Source organism: Pleurodeles waltl, chromosome 12 (genome assembly GCF_031143425.1).
Source record: "Pleurodeles waltl isolate 20211129_DDA chromosome 12, aPleWal1.hap1.20221129, whole genome shotgun sequence".
NCBI classification, from domain to species: Eukaryota; Metazoa; Chordata; class Amphibia; order Caudata; family Salamandridae; genus Pleurodeles; species Pleurodeles waltl.
The window spans coordinates 662,791,231-662,811,018 of NC_090451.1; the positions used below are offsets into that span (position 1 = coordinate 662,791,231).

General features: G+C 40.7%; 1 protein-coding gene across 3 annotated transcripts in view; it reads right to left on the minus strand.

Annotated features, from left to right (window-relative positions):
* The window catches only part of THBS3 (thrombospondin 3), a 246,044-nt gene that overhangs the window by 84,699 nt on the left and 141,557 nt on the right, over window positions 1–19,788 (minus strand). For all 3 annotated transcript variants that reach the window (XM_069218423.1, XM_069218425.1, XM_069218424.1), the window contains 9 exons: window positions 16,878–17,084; window positions 15,261–15,517; window positions 12,642–12,744; window positions 6,691–6,717; window positions 4,068–4,150; window positions 3,213–3,264; window positions 2,603–2,751; window positions 1,699–1,839; window positions 252–329 (listed from right to left, as the gene is read on the minus strand). In XM_069218423.1, coding sequence (XP_069074524.1) covers window positions 252–329; window positions 1,699–1,839; window positions 2,603–2,751; window positions 3,213–3,264; window positions 4,068–4,150; window positions 6,691–6,717; window positions 12,642–12,744; window positions 15,261–15,517; window positions 16,878–17,084 — 1,097 coding nt within the window. The remainder of the gene's footprint in view (window positions 1–251; window positions 330–1,698; window positions 1,840–2,602; window positions 2,752–3,212; window positions 3,265–4,067; window positions 4,151–6,690; window positions 6,718–12,641; window positions 12,745–15,260; window positions 15,518–16,877; window positions 17,085–19,788) is intronic.

The following is a 19,788-nucleotide window of genomic DNA, read 5'->3' on the forward strand; positions in this document are numbered from 1 at the left end:
AGCCCCTTAATGGGCAAAAAGCCTCCAATGTGGGACCAAGGGAGTCTAAGTAGTTAACCCTCTGGTGTCATCGATGGTCACAGAGGGTGTAATGTCACTTGTGTTACCCCCTCGCATTTGGCAGCTCAGAATCCATGCTCATGAGTGTGTGGTTACTGCAGCCCACAGGTTGTTTTGAAGCATCCAGTAAAAACTGTGTTGCTAGCGGAAAGTGCACTCACCACGGTTTTGCATATGCAGATCACACTCACCACTGTATTGGTGCAAATGGAATTGGCGTCACATCCTCCGTTATTCCCATCGTTGCACTCATCAATGTCTGTGCACACCTGCATAAAACCAAGACAACTAGTTCAACAACACCTCACCCCATGTATGATGGGAAATGTATTACTCCAGTTGATGTCAGCCCTTCTCCAGATTAATCATCACATTGCCGCACTTGACCAGATTCAAGGATACCTCAGACTCCAATGCCTCCAAAATCCCCTCTTCCACGACTTTACATGTAACACACTTGCTTCAATTCTTTCCACTGCAAATTATTCATCTCTGGACATAGCAATCTTTCTCGAGGTCGCACCTACCTTGGATACCCCTAGCACTGACAGGACCTTTCCAGAATTTCCTTTATCCCAGGCTTCTTGAAATGTCCTTATTCCAAACATGCTTAGGGTTACAGACACACCCTGATAACTCTTGCATATCCTGATTGTCATCTCCCTCAAAAACCATAAGCATTTATGAATTACCATCAACCCAAATTCCTGTAGTGCTTCTTAAATTCCCGTCACTGGTGGTAACACCCATGTACACTTAATTTTGTTTTCATTTTTTCTGTAGTTAAAATGTTTTTCTCTCACATCTTATGAAAGGAACAGGTCTATGGGCCGTGCAAACCAAACATTTTCAGAACCTCACACTATCTTCTATTTCAATTTTAATTTAGAGTCGCCCATTTCTGAAGCTTTAATCCATAGGAGTGATGCATCACTAAGGTTTCCTCAGTTAATGGCAGAAGAGAGAGCACCATCATCAGCTAGACTTGTGCCCATCTATTGATTTTAGAAGATGGGATCAAACTCCATTCATGCACAAGAGGTAAATTCTATTCGAGCAAACTGAAATGGAAAAATAAAACTACGCTACACTTAAAAAAAATTAAATCAGATGTAGACATGCTTGCATTTTAGACAACATTTTAATTGAGGGAACCTACACTAAAGTTTCTAAACCCCAGAAACCTCTAATACCCCTTGAATTTCCTAACAGATCTCCAGTATTCCCAGAATTTCCTTACACTCCTCCAGCACTTATATGAATTGATTCAGACATAAAATCACTCTATGCTTTTTCCAGACACTCTGCATGCTCCCTAAATTTCACAGAACCACTGACATTTCCAGCGCACCCATAATTTTCCTACACATTTTAAGTACCCCTTGAATTTCTTTCCCCGGACACCCCTAGTGCTCCTTGAACTTCCACAATTGATACAATTTAGCTTCTTCTAAAACTTCCAATGTCAGGCAACTGCAGTGGTTCCATAATTTACACTGTCATGGTACCCGAAGCATCCTTTCAGTTTCTAACTCCCTAGACACCTTAAGCACTCTATGATGTTCCTTTCACTGGAAACATTTAGCCATCACTGAAATCCCTATGCACAAGACAACCCTAGCACTTCCTGAGTTTCACCTGTTTGCTGGCTTTGGCGTATTCCACTCCAACTCCAGAGACAATGCTCCCCTTATAACCACGGGGACAGGGCTCGCAGCGGAAGCCGGGCGCTGTGTTTATGCACTTTGAGCCAGAGAAGCAGGGGTTCGCATACGAGCACTGAAAAATTAAACACAACAAAGGTAACCAATTTCTGATGTAGACTAACTTTGGGAAATTTTAATTTTCCATTTGAAAGTAAGTGTAAGGGAGATAAATTGTGAGAACAAATTTTTCTGAGAATATTTGCGGGCAGGGGCAAAGATGAAGAGTGGATAATATAGAAATCCCAACTGTTAGGTGAAAAATTACCGTAGAGGTGAAAAAAGGAAGCGGGTGGGATACAAGAGCTTAGTGCCCTGTAGGATCCTGGGGCATTTCAACTTAATGTTTTTGGAGTTTGAGGATCTTGAAGTTTGTGAGCAATTCACTGTTTTAAGGGAATGTGGGCCATCTTTACTCATCATGATGTTGGTGGGGTTGGTGGTGTCACGTTCCCTGGAGATATCAGAATCTATAACTGATGGTTGTTTGGGAACTGGGTAGTCACAAATCTACTCAGCGTCTTCACATGGAAGCCACTGGGAAAATCACACAATTTAAGGCCAATACTGCTTCTTTAAACCATGAATAAAATAACAATTAGGAAAAAAAGAAACAGTAAAACAAGAATAAGAAACTTGGTAAAAGATCCATTATTAACGAAAATGTTGAATAGAATTGCCATTTTCTATGTGGCAACTGCATTCAGTCCCGGTAAATACAAACTTTCTCTCAATAAATTGAACCAAAGAAGAAAGGTTTTCATACTTTGAGTATGATTGTAACATTAGAACGAAACCTCTTCTAAATGAACCCCTTTTTCTTGAATTAAGGCTCTTACTTCGTCTATGTCCATGCAGTGTGTCCCGTTGCCTTGGAAGCCCAGTGGACAGGGTCCGCAGCGATACCCAGGATACTCATAAGTTTCCATGCAGTCTACCCCTGGGAAGCAGGGGCTAGGCTTGCATCTGGAGCGATGTTCATGAAACCCTAGAATATAAATAGTAAATATATCTGACTGTTGAAGAAACTCTATTGCAGGGACTGAGCAAGTAAGCGCTGTGCTTTATCTACGAAGAAAACATACTGGTGCACAGAGATGGAAGAGCTGAAACACCTTCCAATATTGCCGTGATATCCTAGACAAATTATGGGGGTTATTCTAACTTTGGAGGAGTGTTAATCCGTCCCAAAAGTGACGGTAAAGTGACGGATATACCACCAGCCGTATTACGAGTTCCATAGGATATAATGGACTCGTAATACGGCTGGTGGTAAATCCGTCACTTTTGGGACGGATTAACACCTCCTCCAAAGTTAGAATAACCCCCTATGTTTTTTAAGATGTCCAGGGCCCTAAAAATGAGTGCCAATCGTGTGCACCAAGAAGTACCAGCACAAATTAAGCAATGAGGTGGTGGAAGCGATCAAATTGTCATTTTAGTACTTACCACAAGCTTGGCACTCCATAATTGTGTTCCTAATGAGTGACATCTCCTTCACCTGTAGTGGGGTAACGCACAGAAAGAATGTAGTCACCCGAGCGGCAATGCCGAACATCAACAGTGCAGAAACAGGCATGTAGTTTGCAACAATGTACTCGTGAAATGAAGCGAAGAGCTGAAACTGTGGCAAAGCCGTGCACACACTGCAGTTCATATTAGAAGTCTGTCTCAATGTTCAAACATTATTATGTAATCAAGCCCTCTGTAATCAGGGAATTTAGAACATCCTCCTTAGGAAATATCTTATTATGATGTACAACACTTGTGTTTGAAGGGCTACTGAATTTTATTATGCAAGTAAAACCCCATAATTAGGGCATTAATAATAGCCTCCATGTGCAACACTGTGTTGTGTACAACACTTGTGTTAGGAGGGTTACTGAATCTTAGTAAATGCAGGTGAAATCTCCGATGGCCTCTGCCTTCCTCCTTCCATGCTGAAACGATAAAGAGTGTTGTCAGACAGTGAGGGCCAAATTTTCGACCCAGTCTCAAGAGCAGTTTTCAGATTTTGAAGAACCAGGTCCCTGAGAACCCACAATTAATTTAAGACCTACTATTCCACTTCAAGTTTTTGCCTACGAGTCCAAGCAGGCTTGACGCTGTTGGCGGGAACCCAGGACTAGCTGTAAGTCTCACTCCTGACATGGGGGTCAGATTTTGCCATAAGTTCATGAGAACATATCAAAACGTCACAAGTACTATCACTTTTTTCACAATAAGAAGGAGGGATCGATAGTTATAACGTGATAGAGCTCCAGCGAATGCCCTTCGCTGCAAGGAATGTGGCAAGCCACTCACCTGATCACGGATGTCTTCTCTCAGTTCGTTCATCACCTGGCTTAACATGGCCAGCTGGGTCACCAGAGCCTTGGTTTGCGCACCTGAGAGGAAGAAACAGAGAGAAGTTCAAAAACCTTTCTTCTGAGCCCTTCCCACAAACCTAATTCTTCTAATCCAGGGTGACCAAATAACTCCATGCCACCGAGTCACAACTATACCAGCTTTGGGTTTTGATTTAACATACAAGTGCATTCTGGGAGTTGTAGTCTTGGTCCATTTTAATTAATACAATTGGACCAAGACACTTGATAACAATGCTAAGTAGAAGCAAAGTCTAGAAAGGAAAAGCAGTGTCCCTGCAGCATGAAAGGAAAAGCATTGTCCCTGCAGCATAATATTCAACCTTTCATTCTCCAGTGCCTGTATTGAATGCTAGCGATATGGTATTTCAATAAGAGAAGAGTGATCATAGTTATTTTGGTAATTCCACGCAACTCTCTGAAGCAGAATTACCAATATTAACATGATTATTCCTGCTCATGCAAGAGCATATTTAACAAGCACAAAAAGCTGTTCACGCTCACTATTAGTGTTCTGCTGCATTTAGCACTATTTCTTAGCATGAAATGCATCCTCGAATCCATTTTGGACACAAGTATGCATTCTGCACTAAGAAATAGTGCTGAATGCCAGGAATATGTTGGGGGAACCCTACAACAAAAGCACATTTAGAGCTATTTCTTAGCACAAAATGCATTCTCATGCCCATTTTGGAGGAAAGGAGGCATTTTACACTACAAAAATAGCGCTAAATGCTGGGAGTACATTGAGAGAAAATGGTACTCCAATTGAACGCTTAGCGAGCGTGAGCGGCTGCTCACACTCGCAATTCATGTTCTGTTACACTTTGAACTATTTCTTAGCGTAAAATGCATTCCCACACCCATTTTGGACGCAAGGCGGCATTTTTGCTCTAAGAAAGAGCGCTAATCACAGAATTACTCTTCTCGCATAACTATGCATAATCTTGCAGAATTCTTAGGTAATGCAACGTGATTCCGCTACACTTAATTACATGCATTACTGCCACCCCTAATGCCAATACCTATTATTAATTATAAGAAGTAAGGACTGACAGATGACTACTTGCCAGGGAGATACAATGTTGAAAGTACATGGCTTTGTGGTAGAGGAAGCCTTCAACTGTTTGAGTTGAAGACATGAGACTAATGGACTTGACGGCAATGACCTGTAAAAATAAAGCTAATTATCAAAATATTAGTGCTCTTAGAATATTGACTATCATATTCTGTTACAAATGAATCTAATACTACAGCTAAACTAGATGACTACTAAATACACGCTTTAAACTTATTAGTATATACCTACCCATAGCCTGTCTTTAGAAGCTTCCCATGTTTTTTTCAATCCACAGTCTGTTCCACACCTTTATTTTTCGCTTAAGGCTTATCATGTATTGTTATACTGATTGCTTGCAGTCATGCTATGAATTAAAGTGTTTATAAGAATTGTTCTAGGAATCATATGAATGTAATGCCCCTCTTTTAGGGTGCCAGTTAGGTTTGAGGTATCTGTACTATATTGTATAGATTGGCTCTACCTTTAGTCTGTAGTCTTATTGCTGTAAATAGCATTACTCACTATTCTGTAAAAGTAGAATCTGTTGAAGTTAGAAGGCGGTGTCTTTTTACAAGAGCGGGAAGCCATTCAGGTAGGAAGTACGTTTTTTATTTCATGCTAGACCCATATGTTACAGCAACAGCAGACAGATGGTATGAGGGCTCCATCCTCCCTCCAACTGTCCGTACCTCCAAGCTTCCTCCTCACTGTTCCAAAACCAACCTTCCATCACCTCATTCACTCAACATTCCAAGGACCAGCTCCGACATATAGGGAATGTGGGTGCCCGGAATACTACAGTATCAAGTTCACTTTTTGTTATTAGATATTATTTTTGATAGCACGATAGTTATAACTTATTTTATTGCTGGATTATCGTCAATTCATATTTTTCGAAACCATCATCAATATTCCTTCTTGCTTTTTATTGTTTATTTCATAGTACGTCTGCAGGCCGTACTGTTGAGAATATTACTTTTTGTAGAGGTGCATAATCCTTTTTTTATTGTAGTGCATATACTTTCTCCTCTTTGGGAGTATAGATACTTCACATTTGTTTACCCAGTAATGTCACTACTCTCTAGTCTTTGTTGTAGGAAACACGAGTCACCTCAATGTTTATTGTTAGAATATCACTCCTCTGCTAGTTTTTTGAGGGCTGCAGCCCGAGCAAACTATCTTAACATTCTTTTTGGTAACATCATTGCTCCCTATATTGTGCTGTGAGGATAATTCCTATTATTCTGTTGATACTGTGGGTACTCTGGTTACTTCCTGAAAGTATCAGCTCTAATTTAGGCAGTATTCCACTTACCCGGTGTCCAGTTTAGTTCTATGCTAACAGGCCAACATTTTTATTGCAATTCTGGTGACCTCGCAAGTATGAAAATCGTCAATACTCATGATTTGCCAAAGTTTCATCAACACTCCAACACCCCACTGCCCCATTTAAACACAAACACACGCTCACACCGGAGCACAGAATCTGAGTGGCACTCACCGAGGATAGTGTTCACCATACCATTAACTGGAAGGAAAGAAAAAGAGGTAGGTCAAACAATTGCGCAATTAATAGTAGCCCTGATGTTTCAGCTGTCAAATGACAAGGGGAAGGGTGAATGTAGCATTATCTAGGCTTGTAGATACAGACTTTTGACCTCAATGATTTCTGCAACTCCCTGAAGGACCATTTGTGTTTTAGTGTCCTGTAACAGGTCCTGACAGTGCTCAGTACCAAAAGTATTTTAAAACAAGCATTGAAATGACTCTCTACTCATCCCTATATCCATGTCCTTAACATTACCAGCAAAAACAGTAGTCTTATTCCTGACAGTGTATGCAAGAACTCTTAACGATGCAAGTCAGTAATGCAGTGCATGTTGTTTTTGAAGTGTTTTACTTCATTTTCCACGTTATATTTGTCCTAATTTCCTAGAAGCATTTCATTTCCCATGTGTGGTTCTGGGGCTTTTTTTTCATGCAACATCTGCATACTTCAAAATGAGTTGCATCTTGCTTTTGGATGAGATCAGGATGTGGATGGGGGTTACACATAGCAAATGACAGAGCTCTTGAGTTTAGGCTGAAAATATTTGGGTTTCACACAGCGCCTGCCATTGGGTAATAATGGTGTTCAGATTACACGCCCATCCAGTTCTTAACTCCTCTGCCAAGTGCACTGAGCAGCGGTCCCATATGTGGCAACTGTAATAACAATTCTAAGAGAAACTGTGTCAAGTGGTACACAGCTGGCGAAATATTGACAGCGCCAAAAGAAAAGAAAATGCAGCACATGTGAGAACAAGAGAAAAAGCGGTGGACTAAATAAATGAAAGTATTTGGCTGAGGCAGGCCAAGCTCAAAATACAACTGGGATAAATCCAGCAACAATGGCCAAGAACTGGCAATAAGCAGCACCAACTAACAGCTGCTCTGTTAATTCAGAAAGCTTAGACGCATAATTCCATACATAGCTACTTCAACTCAGGACTGTATTCAATGATTATAAACGACAGACTCTTGGCTATGAGAACAGGTACCACCTATGGGAAGAGGTGCCCCCTTAGGTAACTTTGTTAGGTCACCTATCACCACACAACTATGCAATAGAAAGACTGCAGCACTTTTAACATGTGGCAGTGTGCATTTTACTAAAAGTGCAGAGGCATGATCACATCACTGCAACTCAGATTTATCTACACCAGCTTCCAACATAATGCACAATTCAAGGAATTTCATTCATACATGAAGTATCCTGGCATCAAAGAGCCTGTAAACCTTCAAGTAATGAATAACGTCTCTGTAACACACTTTGCTCTCTTCAATTAGAAATTTTGTATACGTCAGTTACATAACTCTATTCCTTTTATTCCAACCTCTCATGTCTGGCGGTGGAAAATGTCTAGGGGTCCTGTTCAAGATGTTCAATGTGGTCGTAAATGAATGTACCTTTCTTAGGCCTACCAGGAGTTCAAAAATGGATGCCTGGCACATACATACACATTCACATCTGCATATTTATCTCGACATAATCGTAGATAAATTTGCAGTAGAAAATGTGATTCAATTGCTCTGAAAGTTTGGGGACAACCACAAAACATGCACAACTGTGGGAATTCTCCTGCTCTTATCTTTCTCCTTTCCACCAAGGAAATGGTCAGACATTTACCATGTCCAAGCACTGGAGTAAGTCTCCTAACAATGATGGAAAGTGGAACAGATAACCCTGAGAATTGTTGAAAGTGTAAAGGAAGGACTTTCTCCAGGGGGAACTTATTTTCCACGTGGAAAAAAGTGCATTTGCCCAGGAGGCTCTAATCTACACTTTGAGTCCTCCACCATTGTGAGCTCTGCACAGTAGTAATAAGAAAATGTCACATAACATAACCTGACGTAAGCTGTAAAAGATACTCCAAGTGTAGGATTTCAGACATCCTTCTGGGAATGTTGACGAATTGGAAAAAAACAAAACGGAAAAGTATGCTTAAGGGGAGATATAAATATCTACTTTTCCGTTTATTTTTTTGTGAATAAAGCCCTAGGAATCTGGTTGCATTGGAAACTGCTCACAGAACCACAAAGTCCCCACATCATCGTCAAAACCTACTCCAAAACCGACTTTTTTTCTCACTTCGTAGCTTAAAGCAGACGTCGTATCTGCCGATCTCACTTCTATGTCAGGCGATGAGAATGTAAAGTATCTTGGATTCTTTAAGAAAATCACACTCATCTGCAGAAAACTCAGACCTCTGTGGTCTGGAGAGAAGCCCTGGCAATCTATGAGCAAAACCCACAAAAAGCAGGCTCAGAGTTTAGGAAAAAATGTCAGCCAAGAAAAAGCGCATAATGTAAAAAGCCTACTACAAAAACTCACCCAACTCATTTCACTTGTAATAAAAAGTCAACAGCCCTGATCACACATTAAAGCGCTGCGAGATGTGTTGTGATATGCTACGCCTCAAAGTATTTATATTTCACTTGTTCCACCATTTCCAGGTTCCTAATGGTGCTGTTGTCATGGTAAAGGTCCGAGCAAAAAGCGAGGTTGCTCAAGTTGTGCGGCCTCAAGTCATGTCTGTGTATTCTAAGAATGTATTAATGTATTTAAGCTAGTCTACAAATGGGAATATTTATAACTGTAGGGCAAACACACTGCAAATGGTTTGGAGAGCAGAAACAGGGCTTTTTGTAAGCAGAGAGGGAAGACCTTTAATGGACGAATGCGAACTTGGGACTTTGAGGTAGATAAACTACTGTTCAGAACCAATGAACAATTGGAGTACCCCAACTGAGCAAGACAACCCATGTATCCCACACATTTAAAGAAGAGATGTGACCATTCTAACAATATGCTTGCTCTAGGCTCAGCCGTAGAACAACTTTGCAATGACTGATAGCAACACCAAGGCAACACAAACATTACCATCCACCAAAGCACAGGAAAGGCAGGAGCCAGGGGCCAGTAAGACCTCAAGCAATGGGCAAGTAAGACCTCAAGCAATGAGTTACACGTTCAAAGCTGAAAAGTGGTTCAGAAGGTCTACACACTGAATAGGATACAAACTGCAGAGACAAAACCAAAATATCTCAAACCCAAATGGGCCTGGACAGCTGATCGCAACTGATCAAGGAAGCAGTTGGTTTTGATTATCAGCCCAAAGTGTGAGTTTGTTTTTGAAGTGGGGGTTGTTTTTGGAAAAGGAAAAAAAAAACAGAACTGAAGACACCCAGACCATGGGTGTTTTCTCCTAGGAAGTGGGGTCCTTAATCATTTTCTTTCTGACCCTTAACACCAGGTTTTTCCTGACTCTGACGGACAGAAAAAAGGACATCACATTGTCCACCCTAAATAAAGTGGGCAGTGTAATGCCCTTCCTCCGATGGCCCGTACTTTGTTGGGACATCAGAGGATGCTTTCTGTCGACAAAACCAATAAGGGCTGAGTCTACTGAAAGCTTAGAGTCTGACCTTCTCTAAATGAGGCGGTAGGTCTGAGTCTGACATACTCTGTTGTGTTTGTGATGGAGTACGCTGCACACCAAATTGTAAACCATCACTATATGTACATGGAAAACCCTACACTCATTTAAGACCAAATGTACTCACAAAGTCCACAAGTAAGCTAGGAAACCCCCACAACTGCAGACAATCTCTGCAACAAAGCGTTAAGAGACCAGGGGCCATATGTACGAACACATTTTCCCATTGACACAGAATGGGAAAAACCCTTTGCTACATCTGGCCCCAAGTAACTCGTTCACATGAACTATGCACAAAACACATCACATTACATATTTGTAATTGCAGTTAAATTGTGGTGTGGGATCCCTAAAGCAAATGTTTCAGTCGTTCTAGTAGGTACTCTTCATTGTTCAGATGAAATTTTTACAGCCACTCAGACTGAACAATTATTATTATTTAAAAAAAAAGCTTTTCACAGTATTACTTGCACTCTTGTGTGATGTTGGATTTTGGACTACATTAACTACAGGACCACAACAAAAAAATCTTATACTGTAGCCTTGCCCAGGAAGGTTTACATATTTGTGCTGATTACAAAAATGCAAGCATCCACCCTCTTTAAATCACATTAATATACTTTAATCTTATATAGAGTTGTGATTGGTGATGCCAAGATGAGGCCCAGGAGCTAGGTTGAGGACACTGAAAACCAGCGACTTGTATTTGAAATCTATATTGCCCAGTTAATCAATGTTAGATTAAGTTGGGGATAATGTTTATATAGTACTCTTTATGGCAAGCCATCTCTACGTACTACTGTGCCACTTCTCTCTAAGTACAACTGGGAGCTAAATACAATGAATAGCAATTTGGAAATACACCCTCTCAGGCAATAGTTGAGCATATTAGTATTTAAACACTTTAAGCGCACAATATAAAAAATGAGAAATTATAACTGATGGGTTCTAAACCTATTTACGATATTAGCCCAATATAGTCAACTGGGCACATATTCCAGAGCCTGCCACCCCAGGCTGACTAACTTGGGCCAGCAATAAAGGACAACTGTGCGAAATAATAGGCACTATGGTCTGAATCAAACCAATCAACCAAGGAGCCTCTCTGTTCTGATAGACCTGTTTTGAGTATGTAGAGGAACAACTCCACAACTGCAGTGAGTTACTATGCTAGGAAACGTTCATTTTAATAATACTAAGTTGGGCAAATCACTTTATCGACCTAGGCACGGGTTGGTTTATATGCAAAATAGTTGAAACACCTAGAGGTGACTCAGTTTTCAGTATGCACCACACCAGTGGTTCTTGATTTTTTGTCTTCTGTAGACCCCTACTGAATCACTTCTGGAAGCCAGAGAACCCCACCTAAGCAATTTCTTTGATTTGAGCACCAAAACAATTGAAAATACGAAAACAAATATGCCTTTAACAAATACACTAAGTATGACGTTTTTTATTTAATTCACAAATAAATATGCAAAAATCCAAATTTTAATCGGAAGGTTGGAGTATTTCAAAATGTAGTTTTATTTCTAAAAAGATGAAGCAATATGTTGGATGTAGTATATCATTTTGTCTTTCTTCCTCCAAATGCATGTTCTCTTTTTGTCCAAATATACCACTGCGTCAATGCAGAGCACCAATCGTCCATACTATAGTCCTCTTATACAAGTGCTGCTCCCAAGACTCAAGCTAAGGATGCCAGCTTAATTTTTAGCCTCCAATGTGAAAGTCTTTGATATGTACACCGCATTTAAAAATGTATATTTTACCTTGGCTCTTTTATGTATTTATACTTTATTGATTTGCTATTATTTAACAGAGAACAGAAGACGTTGTAGAAGAACCACACTACAATTCAATCACCATAAAATGTAATTTAATAATAAATGGAAATTAATGATCCTGGGTTATATTTAAGAGATGTTCTCTTGCATATCATCTAGAGCCTCACTCTTCTTTACCCCTAAATGTGGTCTCCAAGCCTGGTGGCTTATTAAGCCCTGGAATGAGTGTGACATCAAATCAAATTTGATGCATCTTTAATAGCAAGAAGCTCCTGACATTGGAGAAACACTTAAAATCTGAAGACTTTAAAGGTCATATAATTGTCTATCATTGCTATCTTAAACTTAGCTGTATCATATTACTACAGTACTTATGGCAAATAATGTTGGGGGTGTGCATTACAAATTAATTGCCCAGTCTTTTCTTAACGTTCGTTATACTGTGATTTAGCCAGAAACTTAAAAGTTCCAGTTTTGCTAATAAGTTAACTGAGGGAGATAAATCACTTTGATGAAGAATAAGCACTGTGCTCAAATGAGCACACCAAGAGAATAACTTGGGCATCTAGTTCTATAATTGCCAATTTAAACGTATGCCAATTGCCTACAGTTAGTTGACATTGACTGTTCAGTCCATTCCTCTTACTCCTGCTTGGTAGTTGTCGGCATAGATCATATGCAAATACCTGTGTTTTGAATGGATTCGTCATCCTGAAACGGACATTCACTTAGAGCTCCCACTCTGGCCATTGACCCACCAAGTACCAACTTCATTGACTCCATGGAACCCTGGTGAAGGAAAAATGACAAACCCACATGAAGACCTACCTCGAGCCATCTTACATCATATACAGCAAACTCCAAAATGATGAACGTATTTATATATAACGCAGGTGGTGCTAATGAAGAATATTCAACCTGAATAATACAGTGATGAAGAAGTGATGTGGAAGACCCATTAAAAAAATGCATTGACGATTATGAAACAAATGTTTTGAATATCAATATTAGTATAATCCACAACAAATGCTCTAAATCTAGTTTAACACCTACAAATACCCAATTGCTAAACTTGATCTTTAAAATATCCCTGAGCTCTATGAAGCCTTAACTCTGCCACCTACAGAAACCACAGCTATAACCCTTATCCTAAAACTAAAGTAAGCTTTAACAGTAACTACAACAGACCCTTGGCCACATTCCTAACCCCAGCGACTACAATCAATGTAAGGCTATCCATTATAACAATTCAATGGTAACCCTTTCCAGGCTACAGCATAAACCATCACATGAACCTTGAACTTAAACATGACCCTAGGGTGCCTTACCTTAGCCTAACTAGTCTGCCCATAAATAACACTGTTTCTAACACCAAACTAAACCATAAACCTATTGATTAACATGACTATAACTGCAATCCTATCATCCACAACTCTAGCAACCACAAAATCCGAATACTAAACAGCACACTAAAAACGTTTACACCTCACAGCTACTTTAGCACTTTGATGTTTACGCCAGATGTACTAGTACTTTATGTAAATTCCAAAATAACATATCACCTAATCCGTAACCCCAACGCAAACCACAACCCTACCCTAGTTTCATCCTGACCCAAACTGGACTAGTAACCATACCCACTACATTTAGACTATTGACTCCCCTAACCCTATTAAAGAGTATACAATTTTGAAATCACTGAAAAAGGAAACAAAACATGCTACACAGATTAAATGGATGCTCAGCATTTTTAAAGATAATTCATTAGAATGCTTTCTCTTCAATATGTTTTCTTAATCTAGCTTTCTATGTTTTTTTTCGTCTTTTCCACAAAATGATTGCCCGTGGAGGTCTGCAAACCTGCCTTGAAGATGGCACCCTTCAAAGCAAAGCTGATTACTGTAGCCCATTATGTGAAATGTGTGACTAAACTGATTTTATTTAACAAGTAGGCTTATTCTCAGGATTCAGAATAAATAAATCGATTTTTTTTATTTAAAAACATTTGGTGATCGTAAGATAGAGAAGACAGCCAAACGTGCACCATGCTTACACTATTAACAATGTCTAAATCACTACAGAAATATACAGCTTTTGAAACATGCAGTTCAGAGAACTTCTGAGCCAGTGCTAAATCTGAACATATCGTTATAGGCAACTTATTTATTTAGCTTTTTGTTGTTTTGTTTTACCTAGCAGCAATTTCAGTTAATTTAGAGTGCTTTGAAATACTGGAAAGAAATAGAAAAATAAAAAATTTACAAAAAAAACTGAAATACACGACAGATGAAGCACCCAGCGAGAGAACTGTGAATGAAGAGGTGAAAGTAAGGAGAGGTCAGAGAACATACTGAACAGTGTAAGCAGATGCACCAAAGCTTATGAAGATCATAGACAGAAGCATCATATGAATAGGGAATGAAGATGAACATTCTCTAATCTACTTCTATCACTTGAAAGCATACACAGGACAACTGGAAGTTGTGCCGGGTGGTACAGGAAATACAACCCCTACTATTATGCGTTTACAAGGCTTGTAGTGAGTAAGTACTCCTTCGTTTCCATTAACAAATTCCATCTGCTGAAGGTTCCAGAAGTTACAAAAATATTCTGTAAACAGCTTGGTAATTCCGGTAGCAGCATGCCTCTCCTCATTCTGGGTTTGTAAATTAATAATTTAGAAATGAGGCGGGAATACATGCAGTGAATGCAATTCGCAACCTGGGACCACCTGCGCCTGAAATGGGCAACTGAAAACGGGCCCTCTAGTCATCCCGCTTTTTCCAACTCTGACATTTAAGTAGAACAGGCTCTTCACATTCTGTTTCTTTGTTTTCTACAGTTTGTAGAAATAGTGTATTCAAGTATCTTCTTTTATTTTTTCATTTGCAATGGGGGTCTAGCACTGTAATGTCCCCATTGAATGGATGCCAAAGACACCATGTTCTAGTTTTGGGCCTTCATTTAACAATCCAATGCATTTTAAGAGCTTTAGTTCCGAATATGTTCAGCTCAAACAACTCACGTAATATTTTATCCCACAATCAGCTTTGGAAGGACATCTGAGTGTAATACTTAAGGAAAATGATGACCACTGTGACATGGAGTCATCCTTCAACTTAGGTTTTTTTTTCCCCCACACTGAACCCACTAAAAGGTGATACAACAGCACATTGTACAGCATCTGTTAGGAGGTGACTTATGTTATATATAAGTGCATTATAAACAAGAAGCGAATGCGGCTAGACTTACGCATTATTCTGAGTAGCATCAGCCAGTGGAGAAGTTGGCAACACAGCACTCACCTGCATTCTGAGGTAGGCTTTGTACCCTGTTCGGATCTCCATGTTTTCCAGCTCAGTCGGAGGAATGGGCATGAGCACTGGCAGGCCCAGGCTTGAGTCCACCTGCTTACAGTCGACATACAGCTCCAAAGAGGCAGTGTCTCCGCGCAGGCCACTCATGCGCAGAATCACCATGTGGCTCCTACCATCCGCCACATTGGCATTTTGGAGGCTGACAGAATGCAGCTTGGAGTCTTCCCGCATGTAGCGCACAAGTACTGCAAGACAAAGAAAATATGGCAGCATAGCTTCTTCAGACAATGACACATCTTGGTTTAGCAAGTTTGAAGGGAGGTAGGGAAACCTGCCTCCTGCTGGGGACATTTTCACAATACCATTATGAATAGTATTATCAAGAACACTGGATGGGGAGAAGGCTTCAGCTCCCCAGTGATGCACAAGGAGACACGGTGTAGGTGATGATTGCTATTGATTTCCTCATTTACAACAGAGTGCGCTCTTTGTTTCCTGGATAGACAGTTACTTATTTATCTTCTTCAGGCAACCTTTTGACATGTTCCATATGAAATAAAAGCCTTTAATACGGCATTAATAAAGTGCAAGACCTTTCACTTGCGTAAGAGGCTTTATAATGGCGACGCTTAGTGATCCAAATGATTAAATATTTATTCAGCTGTACTGAAGAAAAATATATTTCTAAACAGGCAGTGCTGGGAATTCTAATTTACACTATACCGTCTACCAAACTGAAGTCAGTGAAAATCATTACTTTTGCAAGGCTAGTGCTCGAGATGAACATAAATGAAGTCTTGTATTTCTATCCAATCCTAAAGAAAAACGTTTAGTTTCATCTCTGATGACAACGTAAAATAGATTTCAAACTGTAATAAGAAGGCCTGAATTATACAATTTATTTGTGAATAATTCCACTGATACCATTTTGACAATGACATGAAGGCTTAGCTCTTGCCAGGCAGGGATTCAACGAGAGAGCTGTAGGGAAGATGGAGAACTGTAACACTGGTTCTGACAGAGAAGAGAATAAAAAGCTTTTAGCACCCACTAGCTGCTGATGGCCAATTATCCTGGGGCGACCGGGAGACGTGATAATTAATGGTACATGCAAGCACATGGCCAAGCTAACTATGAACTGCTGGGTCTGCCTTGTTTGGCTGAGGTAAGGGCTCAAAACGAATGAAAGCTCAACTTTCCCCCCCACAAAACACTGTAGAGCTTTTAACAGTGTCAGGGGAATCGGATAAGGGAAAAACAGATTTGTGACTCGCCTACTCTTATGCCTTTGGAGCGATTGGCAGAGCTGTCCGCAGTTAACTGTCACGTGGCTTCTGGGAAGGATTTCAAACGCTCTGTGACATCTCTCTGGTCCAACAGTTTCACTTCCTCCCCTCTAGCCCTTTTGTATTTTGCTTGTTGCTAGCAACAGGCCAAATCTGCTGTTTTTATTGGGAGTAAACAGTGCCACAGTACCATGACCACCTGAAGGCATCCCCAGACAAAAAATGTTGTGCTCCACATTCGCCAAGAGCGGTATGCCACGCTACCGAGTTACTAGGCAGCCATTGTGGTTCTAGTAGCAAAATACTGCATCAAACTTACTTTTGTTGATTTTCCCCACCACTGACACCTCCAGCCACTTGTTGTTGTCTTTCTTTGAGTAGAGGCCGAAGAGGACGCCACCGAGCTTGGATGGAAGGCGGAAGGTGGACAGAAGGTAAATGTCGTTGGCCGTCAGAAGTTCAGTCCTAATTTTGTCAACCACACTGGCCATCTGGCGGGTCTCGCTGACAGTCAGGAGGTCCAACACTGCAGGTAGACAACAGATGAAAAAAATATATTAGAGGGCACGGCTGGGGTGGCATGAGCCTGTTACTAACAGAAGGAGGGCTTGTTTAATTAGACCCATGGAACTAGGAAGGACAGGCTATTGTGTGTGATGCTATTCAGATTTATTCATCACTACACAATATAAGTTGCTTCTTGGCACTTAGCTAAACAAATGTTTGCTATCATCCAACTTAATAGCACACATTTTTCGTCTTCAGAAAGATTTAGTCGAATGTGCTTGGAACCTACTCTGTGATTTACAGAATACAGACAGACCTCTGCAGATGTACGACAAAATATTGCCAGCAAACAAGACCAAGGTAACAACTCGGCACAACGCAATGCAGCACAATACATGACAATATATTGAACCTATTAATGAATGTCACTTTAAATTATAAGTAAGCCTGAAATTTCCCCTCGTATGACATTGAACGACAAACACAATGGTGTATGACAAAACCTGTCCTTACCAGCATAATCGCCCTCTTCCCTCTCTTCGCCCACCCTGGTCGTGCAGCCTGCTCTGGAGTCAGATCGCCGCTGCCCTCATTCGGGGGACGGGGATGTTTATACCCCGTTCACATATTGTGAGCTCCCGATTACGGCATCACTGGAGGTTATCGTGCTTCCCTCAATCTCCCGCATCGGCTGGGTCACTGCGCTGAATTCCTCACCGACAGATCACTTCCTTCAGTTTTTAGGCATGTGACATTGTGTCTTGTTATATGAAGATGTCAATATTTTCCCTTGTGTACTTTTCACGGGTGAGTATCTGCAGCAGAGTCCGCTGCCTGCGGAGTTTTATGCACTGCACCGCGTCAGACAGACAGAGGTAGCCCGCATCAGCGTGAGCTGTCAGCCAGGTTTACTAACCCCAGGACATCACTCACTCTACGATCCAAGCATTCATTGGTAACAATATCTTGATGCAATGCTGCTGGGTGTATCGGCAATGCACTACCTTCACAGGCTGCTGTACTCCACTACAAGATTCTCCAGTTTTAGGCGCTGAAACAGAGGTTCTCGTACGCTTTGTACCATTATATTGGAATCTATGCAGTTGCTGTTGCTAAGCAATTTCAAGCCAAATAAAGTTTTGTCTTTACTTTATTAACTTTGATCAGCTTAAAAGGTAGAAAGCAGTGCTCCAACAGATTCAAAATGAAGCCTCTACATTTGCAGATCGTGTTGAGAGCAGGCTGTCCACTGCCTCCCAGAGGCTCTCTCTGGCCTGCCGTAGTATCTCTGACACATGTGACGTCTACCTCCCTGATCTCACTCACAATCTACCTCACACACTGACCTCTACCTCCTTCCCTCTTCTGTTCCTTCCTCCCTCTCGTATGCTCCACCTTGCTACCACCCTTCACTTCTATCACAGCATTAAGACCAAAGAATTACTTAAAAAGAAAACTTAAATATACAGCCGGCGCATTTTACTTACTCTGTGAAAACGGATCACCTCACAGTGCCTCTCATCTCTCCATAGCCCTTCTCTCACATGCTTTTCATTTGCTTTATAGCACCTCATACCAGTGTAGAGTGTTAGAGCACTTTATATCACACACATAATACAGAGACAAAGAGTCGTGTGTAAATCAGTCTATAGGTAACATTACATAAGACTATGAGGAACACAAGTCCTGGGAACCAAATGCCACCCATACGAGTGGGCAGTACATTTTAAGAGTGTTTGCCTGGAGAAGCACAAACTCAGGATTTAAAACATACATCTGCGGTTGGGGTTGGCAATACTAGCTAGAATGTATTTCTACCTAAACTACCTTTTTTAGCAACGTTCGCACAATGAAAGGCTGGGGAAAAATGTATTCTAACCTATACCACGCAGTTTGCATGCAGCTCTCTCATGCATCACTGTGTTATATATGAGGTTTCTAACTTATGACCTGCAAATAACAACAGTGTTTCTGTGACAAAAGAGGCAACCTACTGAGCTAGCCACATAAAATACATTTCTGTGATCTGCATGGCACAAGTTCAATGCTGCAGGCATATTAACCCTCTGTGCTACTTCATGATAATCAAACTCCCCCTACACAAAACTCTGCTAGCAGGAATATTAATCACCAGAGCTATCTCAAATTGTTGGACATACAAGGAACTCTGCAGCAGACAGTTTTCAACCTATGTCATTTCTATAGTTAAGAAACCCTCCCCCTCCACCCCATCAAGGTCAGCTCCCGGAGGCATAACCCCAAAGCTGGCCCTGATCATTAATGATGTGAACTTTATGGAGGCTGAGCCCCGGGTCTGAGATACGAATTCCAGGTAAAGCTGGCTAATAATCAAAGGCAATTCTGCAGAGAGGCTATGGGGTTCTTTCCCAGGGAACTCTTAAGTAAAGCTGAAGCAACACAGTGCATTTTGAACTAAAATAGGCAGAATACAAAGTTTTTAGCTATAACTACAGTTCCCTACCATTGGTACCGTTCATCCTCTGAGGGAGGGAGGGGTTATCTGAATTCTTGGCTTTCTGCAACCATCGCAGAAGCCTTTCTTACCAGTTATGAAGGGTTTTGACTGAAAATGGTCCGTCAGTTTGTTGTCTTTTGATTTAGGATCCAGGTAGAGCCAATAAATCATCAGCAAAGTTTCAAAATGTACCAGAAGAGTCATATGCCTTATAAAAAGTTTTTTTTTTTTTAAGAAGGAGTATGCC